We start from the raw sequence: 8456 nt of genomic DNA on the forward strand, positions 1-8456 counted from the left end.
AAAGACGTTGACAATAGAAGACCCTGACAAAGATAATACTGTGTCAAGTTTAGCACTCCGGCAATTGAAACATCGAGCTCCAGCTTGGTCGGTGCCTTGGTGGACCATGGCCAGTGAGCTCTCCCCGTGGAGGAGCTCCTCTACGGTAAGTGGAGATGCGATTTCCGAGTACGTAAATCTTGTGGAGTTGTGGTCGGAGTTGCTCCATGTTGGAGCATATGCGTGAAGACATATCACTTGCAGAGATCTTGCTTGTTCCTTGCAGACTCCCCCCCCTGCGTATATTCCCTCTCTGCCAAGCACGTGCACCACCAGCACCTTTGTAGGCAACCGTGATCCTCCGGAGTCGGCGAAACCCGGCGGACATGTCGAATGGGGGCGGCACGTGCGCGTTCATAACATTTTGATGACAAGCTTTGATAAGCTTCCTTCTGTTCTTGGCCTGTACACACCACCACCACACGTGCTCGGACATTTCAAATCTTGTTCCTACTCAGTCATTGATCTTATCTCAAGTCCAATCATCACCTGTCTATCAAGCATGTGCAGTCAAGATACACTATTTACTGGAAGGTTGCGCAAGTGCTTCCACACCATGGCTCCCACCTTACACCTCTACATAAAGAGTTCGCCCCCGATCGACGAGCCTTCCATTGGCTTCGACCTCGAGTCCCACTGCTCTTATCTTAGTCGCGTGCCCGGCCAGCGTAGCATCCTCGGCCTCTCCGGCATCCTCATTTCTTGTTTTCGCCTCCAACTTTTTTGATTTTCTTTTTTCTTTAGCTTCACCCCCCGCCTTTTGACCATCTTTCTCACCACCAACAACCGCCATGGCTAAAGACGAGGAAAAGATTGCTGTTGGCGAGGACACTGCGCCTTCCCCAGACGCTGCGCCCCTCGAAAACGTACACAAAACTCGCTGGGAGCGCAGCTGGCCAGTTATTGCATGCGGTGCTGGTCTCTTTTCTGATGGTTATCTCAATGGGGTAAGGCTCATCTATCTTTTTACCCGCGCATCAACTAACTTTCCAGGTCATTGGCTCCGTCAACACCATGCTCGGCATGATCTACGAAGATGCGTATAACAATTCATCCGCCAGCAGAAACGTCTCGTCCATCGCTTTCGCCGGTACTGTCGTCGGTATGCTATTCTTCGGTGTCTTGGCCGATCACTGGTCGAGAAAAGGCGCTCTCTTGACGTCGACATTCGTCCTCATTCTTTTCGCCATTCTTTGTACCGCTTCATACGGATACCACGGGAGCACCTACGGCATGTTTGCTGCGCTTGCTGCTTATCGTTTCTTTCTCGGAATCGGTATCGGTGGAGAGTACCCAGCAGGTTCGGTTTCGGCAGCAGAGAGCAGCGGCGAGTTGAAGAAGGGCCATCGCAATCGCTGGTTCATCATGTTTACCAACTTGCAAATTGACATTGGTTTCGTCGTTTCTGCTTTGGTGCCCATGATCCTGGTGCTTATAACTACCGAAAAGCATCTGCGACTGGCGTGGCGTCTGGCACTGGGGCTTGGAGTCATCCCCCCGCTCAGTCTGCTCTATCTGCGACTGAAACTAAACGAGCCCGAAGAATTCAATCGCGAGAAGATGCACACGTTTCCCGTCTGGCTTATCATCAAGTTTTACTGGAAGCGCTTGGTAAGTAGAATCGCGATATTTCTAACCACTGTACTGACCTCCACAGTTCATCGTCTCTCTTATCTGGTTTGTGTACGACTTTTCTGCGTACTCCTTTAGCACCTACTCCTCCGCCTGGCTCTCGATTATCCTCGGTGATAGCGCACCCCTCTGGAAGAGCTTTGGCTGGAACGTCGTCATCTACCTATTCTACGTGCCCGGCTCCGTAGCGGGTGCCTTTGCAAGTGACTGGCTCGGCCCACGCAAAACCCTCGCCATCGGCGTAGGTCTCCAAGGCGTCGTCGGATTCATCATGTCTGGGTGCTACGAGTATCTGAACACACCTAAGAATGTCGCTGGCTTTGTCGTTGTCTATGGGTATATCACACAACACCTCTGTTCATAAGGACCGTGCTAACAAGATGATCTTAGTATCTTCCTTGCCCTCGGCGAATTCGGACCCGGTGACAACATCGGTCTCTGCGCCGCCAAGACCAGCGCAACCGCCATCCGTGGCCAATACTACGGCATCGCCGCGGCAGCTGGCAAAATCGGAGCATTCGTCGGCACTTATGTGTTTCCTGTCATACAGGACAATGCGCCCAATGCGATCCGAGCGGGTCAAGACCCTTTCTTTGTGTCTAGCTCACTCTGCATCTTCTCGGCCGCGCTGGCGATCTTCTGCCTTCCGCATATTGGCCAGGATACCATCACGGACGAAGATGCCAAGTTCCGAAAGTATCTGGCGGAACGTGGGTATGACACGTCTTCGATGGGTATTGAGGGTACCCAAGAGGCGAATGGAGAAGAGAGCCAGTAGGTACATTGACCGTAGAATGCTGTAGCAGGGCAAGGTAATATGTGCGTAGGTACGGTCTCATAGGTCTTTGTAAATAGCGAGAGTACCTCACTTGGGTCTCTTATGGAGTCTTTCTTATACTCCAATACCATTCATAGCCCACCGCGCCAATCAATGACTATATGCAACATCCATCCCTACGCTACAAGTGCATTGCTCATACTGGACTCCTTTCTAACCCTGCTTTGAACCCTTCTGGTTAGGATCACATGACGGCAATAGAACCGATCCACTCTGCCTTCTACCTTAGATTTCTACTGAAGACTGAGCAGCCGAGGCCTCAAGATAAGTAGTACCTGCTGTCCATATCTGCCTGGATGAGAACCTACACACATTCTTACTAATTTAGGCATGATGGAACCAATCCAAGCCCTAATTATGTCTCAATACTACCCTTAACCTTCTAGTCGTAATTTGGAGACCAGACGCTAAACCCGCTTGTTCTCTTCTTTCGAGTCCCAGCCGGCACCATAGGCGATCACTGATTTGCTCTCTCAATTCGACTCGGCACGCGTTCTCAACCGCTCGATTTCGTTCGCCGGTTCGGTGTGCGCTTCGCTCGTACGCCCGATATACTCGGTGGGCGTTTCGTCGGTATGTTCGGTGGGCGCTATCTCTGGTAGTTCCTTCACTACTAGCGCTCGAATCGCTTTCAAGCTCGGATTCCTCGTCCGCTGTACGGGCTTTGCCTCTCTGGCGGCCTTTATACCTTTGGCTCTTATCTCTGCCCGTTCCATGCGCTCTGGCCTTGCCGTGGCCCTTCCGGTGACTCTTTCCCTGAAGGTCCTCCCGGGTACTGCTTCTGCTTCGCTCTCTGGCCTTTGGAGTCTTGCAGTCTCTCATGAAATGGCCCACTTTGCCACACTTATAGCATCCCTGATGCTTTACTTGGCTAGCGGCCTCTCTAGTTAATTTAACCTTGGCGTTTTGTAGCATGCTCTCTTGCTGCTGAAGTCTTGATAGCACTATCCCATGGGTAAGGTTCTCTTGTGCTTGAAGCGAAAACTTCATAGCATTATATCCTAATAATAATCCATCCAGGAAGAAGATAAGAATAATCATACTATTAAACTTTACCTTCCCGCTGCTAATATCTTCCAGCTTAGCATGGTACTAATCCAATTGCTGCATTGCCTCTTCAAGGCTTATCTCTAGATCTATTGGCCAGCGTGTCACCTTCCTTATTGCGTTGGTGACATTAACCTGGGTTCTTTGCTTGTACTTCTCCAGCAGGTATGCCTATATCTCTCCAGATGTCCTTAAACTCTGCACTAAAGCCTTATCTTCCATCCTTAGGTTCTAAAGTATATATAACTTGGCTGTTGTGTCTAACATTCTCCATCCTGGATCCCCCAGGAGCTTCGTCACCTGCGACGTATTCTCACGCCAATTATATGTATGTTCCACTACCTTCCAGCAACCTTGTGTCTCTAGGAAGATTCTATATTGGGCCTTCCAGCTGCTCACGTTCGTCTGGTTTAACTTCTCAATGTTAAATGTGGCAATCTTCTGTGGTGTCACTGCCTGGTAGGCAGGAATTTCAATTGCTTCTGACATCCCGGATGTCAATTCTCCCTGCAATTGCTCGCTAGGATCTTCTCGCTTGATACCACTAGCGCTTCGGATTCTCTCGTCCGGCATGGTATTCTTGATTGTCTCGCTTGCCTTGCTCCTCTCAAGCGTCTCGGGCGTCTTAATTGGCTCAGTTCTCTCGACCGTATCGCTCGCCCCGGGCGCCGTTTTGGTTGGTTCTATCGTCTCTATTGGTTTGTTAAATGCCCCAGGCACGCTCCTCAAGGGTCCTGCTAGGTCTTTAGTATTCTCTTGGCTTAAAACATATCTCCCAGTCTGTGGGTCTTGTTCTCGTCGGGCCGGTGGCATCCGTCGTGTTTGGTTCTAAACGTGGTGGTTCGATAGCCCAATCAGGGATAGGTAGGCAGGGTGTACGGGCCTGGCCACCTTCGCAAGACCGAGGATTAACACGCCACGTACAGAGTCGTTCTGCTGAATTAGCTGAGACGGTTAGTTCTCAAGTAATCCCCCGAGGTGCTAGGCCAGCTGGTTAGGCTTGACGTAGCAGCCCGGGCTTATAACCTGTAACGAATCGTACAGGCCCAGGGGAAGGAGAGGGGCAGAATGACGTCTGTATCGGCTACACGCACGTAGCCTACTAAGGAGCGGATGCCTTTAACGATAGGGCTCAATTCTATTGATTCGATAGACTCTTCTTGACGATGTATCTCTCTATCTATCGAGGGGTCGAATCCTCAGGGGGTTGGAGTAGCTTGGCAGCTAGAGATCACGTGGTCTCATACTTTCGTATCACATAGTATCCCACACGATGTTTGGTTTCCTGAAGAGACTGCTTACACTAGAAAGGAATTTTAAAGAGGCTTCCACTCGAATAAGTAAGACTATAATCTTCAAGATCCCAATAGGCAAGTTGTCTCGCGTGCACTGGTCTGATGACGAATCCATTTGCATTGGACGTTCTCAAGTTCAAACTAGAACAACTGGCATCTACATTCTCCAGCTAGATATAGGAATCAGAGTATATATAATCAATCCATAAAACTACTGGTATTCTTACATTGTTAAACTAATCTATCTGTGGACGGTTAGCTCTGAAGGTCTCGGGTCAAACCAACGGCGCGCTTAGAGGGTTGACTCGGCGATTGGCATGCTAATGCAGACTCTCGTACATAACTGGATGTGTATGCGACGTGATCATCACCGCCTGGTAAGCGTAAGCTATCTAAGAGACATGTCTGGTGGAGCCTATTTCTAAGCAAGTTCAGGTTCGCCTTTAATTATGTGTCGGTGCAGTATCTCGACGAGACCAGGTTAACACATGAGTAGACTTAATAGAGGAGCTCTGACTATATGCTGATAGATCTCGGGCTGCTGCAAGAATCTAAGTACTTCAACCAGGGGCGTAAGCCAGCAATCCAGTATAAAGCTCCATCCAAACCAGCGTAGTTCTCAAGGTCTTCAAGTTGCTTATAAGACTGACATTCAAGCTCAAGAAGTCCTTGTTTCCATAGGACATCGGAGTAATATGCATGTCGTGTACCCACCAGCTAAGTTAAATAGCCTTAGAATATTTATGAAACTCCGCGTTTGGTTGAGTTTCTCTTTGATTTGGACAGATGAAAACCACCAGATCTCTTATCATGGATGTGAAGTTCTATTCTGATTGTAGAGCCAACTTGATCTTTCTTTCGTGCTTACCCCTCCTTTAGGCGGCTAATGCAGATATCTGGTTGGCGAAGGCCACATCACGGGACAGGCTAGGCTCAAGGCTGTCAAGTCTAGCTCACGAGAGAGTTACCTGCTTTGGCTCTTCAACAACAGCCATCGCTTTATTCCAGATAATAAAGCTGACCAAACCTTCGCCCGAAATGCTAGATTAATTTGTCGCTTCCATTTACCTAGATGCGCCCATCCAGTCGAGACGAATTCGCGATCGCGATCATCTGCGCGCTGACCCTGGAAGCGGAGGCGGTTGAAGAGCTCTTTGACGAAACTTACGACCGCTTGGGCGAACACTACAGGAAACAACCGGGGGATGACAATGCATATATCAACGGGAGGATTGGAAGCCATAATGTGGTCGTGTGCTATATGCCTGGTATGGGGAAAGGGAGTGCCGCAAGCGTGGCATCAAGCTTGAAAATCAGCTACAAAAGGATTGAAGTGGCGCTAGTTGTCGGTATCTGCGGAGGTGCACCATATCCGTCGTCCGGTGGAGAGATATTTCTAGGGGATGTGATAATAAGCGACGCTGTGGTTCAATATGACTTTGGCAGGCAGTACCCTGGCGGCTTTGAAAAGAAAACAGGTGTGAAGGATACACTTGGACGACCAAACCGAGCAATTCGTTCGATACTGGCAAGCCTCCAGGCAAGGCGATCTCTCAGAGACCTTCAAGAGAAGCTGTCACGGCATTTACACACACTTCAAGAATCACTACCCGACTGGCATCGCCCTACTTCTGTTGATGACATCCTCTTCGAATCTTCATATCATCACAAGCACTATGATATGACTTCAGCTACGTGCCTTTGCCTTGATGGCATGTCCGAGGATATTTGCAAGGCAGCTGTCAACTCAACTTGTACTCGTCTAGGCTGTGATCTGGGCAGGGTATGTCGACGTCGATCTAGCACAGAACGCAACGGCCCCAGGGTCCACATCGGGGCGGTCGCATGCACTGATACTGTGATGAAATCCGGCGAGCACCGTGATCGTCTGGTCCAGTCAGAGGGTGTTGTTGGTTTCGAGATGGAGGGAGCTGGGGTGTGGGATAATATATCATGTATTATTCTCAAAGGGGTGTGTGACTATGCTGATAGCCACAAGAATAAAGCATGGCAAATGTATGCCGCTGCGACTGGGGCCGCGGCTGCCAAAGCTTTCTTAGAGTATTGGGAGCCCACTGTTCGAGAAGGTTAGCACACTAATCCAAGACAAGTACCTGTGTGCTAAAATTTGCCCTTTTAGAAGTTAACAAATTCCATATCCCGCTAGACCTTTCAGCGGTTCCCGCGATTGAAGAGTTTATCGGACGGGAAGAAGAACTAAGCAGTCTATGGAAACATCTACAACCTGCCAGCTCGCAGACACGAAAGGTTGCCATCCTCCATGGCCTTGGTGGAATAGGGAAAACACAGCTAGCGATCCACTTTGCACGACAACACAAGAATGAATTCACAGCGATTTTCTGGCTAAGCGGCAAAGATCGATCGTCTTTAGTGTCATCTTTGAGCTCTTGCCTTGCTTGGATACATGGACAGCCAGTGAATGTCAAAGCGACAAATGAAGAGGAAGCGATGCAAAGGGCAAATCAAGTACTACAGTGGCTAGCAAAGCCAGGCAACACCAGATGGCTTATAATCTTTGACAACATCGACCAATATTCTTCGCTCGAAGGCCATGGCGACTGCGGATATGATATCTACACATTCTTTCCCAGCGCTGATCATGGATCTATAATTATTACCTCCCGCGTCCAGGAACTCACTGAACTAGGGAAGCCATTTCCAGTTCAGAAACTTCTGCACGAGGATGCTATTCGGCTATTATTGCAAAGCAGCGGCTTCTCAGCCAAAGACATTGTGCGGATGGGAATCGAAGAAGGTACTAGACTCTTTGCTGGACGGGAAGATTAAGGCTAACAGTGTTAGACATCGCCGACCTTGCACGCTTGCTAGATGGGCTCTCACTAGCAGTTGTTATAGCTGGAGCCTTCATGCGTCAAACAGGAACCACTGTCAAAGAGTACTTGGAGCTCTACCGGACTTCTTGGTTTAAATTGCAGTCTCAATCGGCACCCACACGCCACTACCAGCAAGGCAATATGGTACAAACATGGATGATTACATATAAAGAGATCCAGAAACGTGACCCTACCGCCGCAAATCTCCTACTCTTGCTTGCTTTCTTTGATAACCAGGATATCTGGTTTGAACTAATTCAAAGTGGCTTGGACGCCTATAACCCGCCACCATGGCTTGAGATGGCAGTGTCAAGCAAGCTGGACTTCAAGACTAAGGTAAAAGCACTAGTTGAGTTCTCGCTCGTTAAGACCAAACAGGTGGAGGAAAGCTATACTCTGCATCCTGTGGTACAGGACTGGTGTCGTCACATTGCTGCTTCTAACAACCTTGCAAACCAGCTGCATGAGCTAGCATTAATCTCGGTTGGATTTATGGTCCCAAGCCACAGCGCCAGGGCGTATGCAGAAATCGAACAGCGATTACTTCCACATGCAAATCGCCTAATTCAGAGGAATCTGGGTAGTTTGATATCTAGTCAGCCTGAAGATGAACTTGACATTTTTGGGGCTTTTCATGGTTTAGGGGATCTCTACTCCGATCAAGGCAAGCTGAAAGAGGCAGAGGAGATGTACCAGCGAGCGCTGGCAGGCAAGGAGAAGGCACTGGGTCCTGACCACACATCCACCCTT

The 8456-nt window shown here is 49.2% G+C and overlaps 2 protein-coding genes across 2 annotated transcripts in view; both read left to right on the forward strand.

Moving 5' to 3' along the window:
* Positions 1-296: 296 nt before the first annotated feature.
* Positions 297-3186, forward strand: BDV14DRAFT_173660 (putative MFS phospholipid transporter (Git1)). Its single transcript, XM_073768769.1, has 4 exons — positions 297-986; positions 1033-1650; positions 1697-2007; positions 2062-3186. The coding sequence occupies exons 1-4, from the start codon at positions 831-833 to the stop codon at positions 2447-2449; spliced, it is 1473 nt and encodes a 490-aa protein (XP_073628026.1). The 5' UTR covers positions 297-830; the 3' UTR covers positions 2450-3186.
* A 2653-nt stretch (positions 3187-5839) lies between these two features.
* Positions 5840-8456, forward strand: part of BDV14DRAFT_62226 (Pfs, NB-ARC and TPR domain protein) — a 4685-nt gene continuing 2068 nt past the window's right edge. Inside the window, exons 1-3 of the mRNA XM_073777170.1 lie at positions 5840-6938; positions 6992-7627; positions 7675-8456. Of these exons, the coding sequence (XP_073628027.1) occupies positions 5924-6938; positions 6992-7627; positions 7675-8456 (2433 nt within the window). The 5' untranslated portion in view covers positions 5840-5923. The remainder of the gene's footprint in view (positions 6939-6991; positions 7628-7674) is intronic.

Source organism: Aspergillus stella-maris, assembly GCF_047715825.1.
Source record: "Aspergillus stella-maris strain CBS 113639 unplaced genomic scaffold BDV14scaffold_28, whole genome shotgun sequence".
Taxonomy (NCBI): Eukaryota; Fungi; Ascomycota; class Eurotiomycetes; order Eurotiales; family Aspergillaceae; genus Aspergillus; species Aspergillus stella-maris.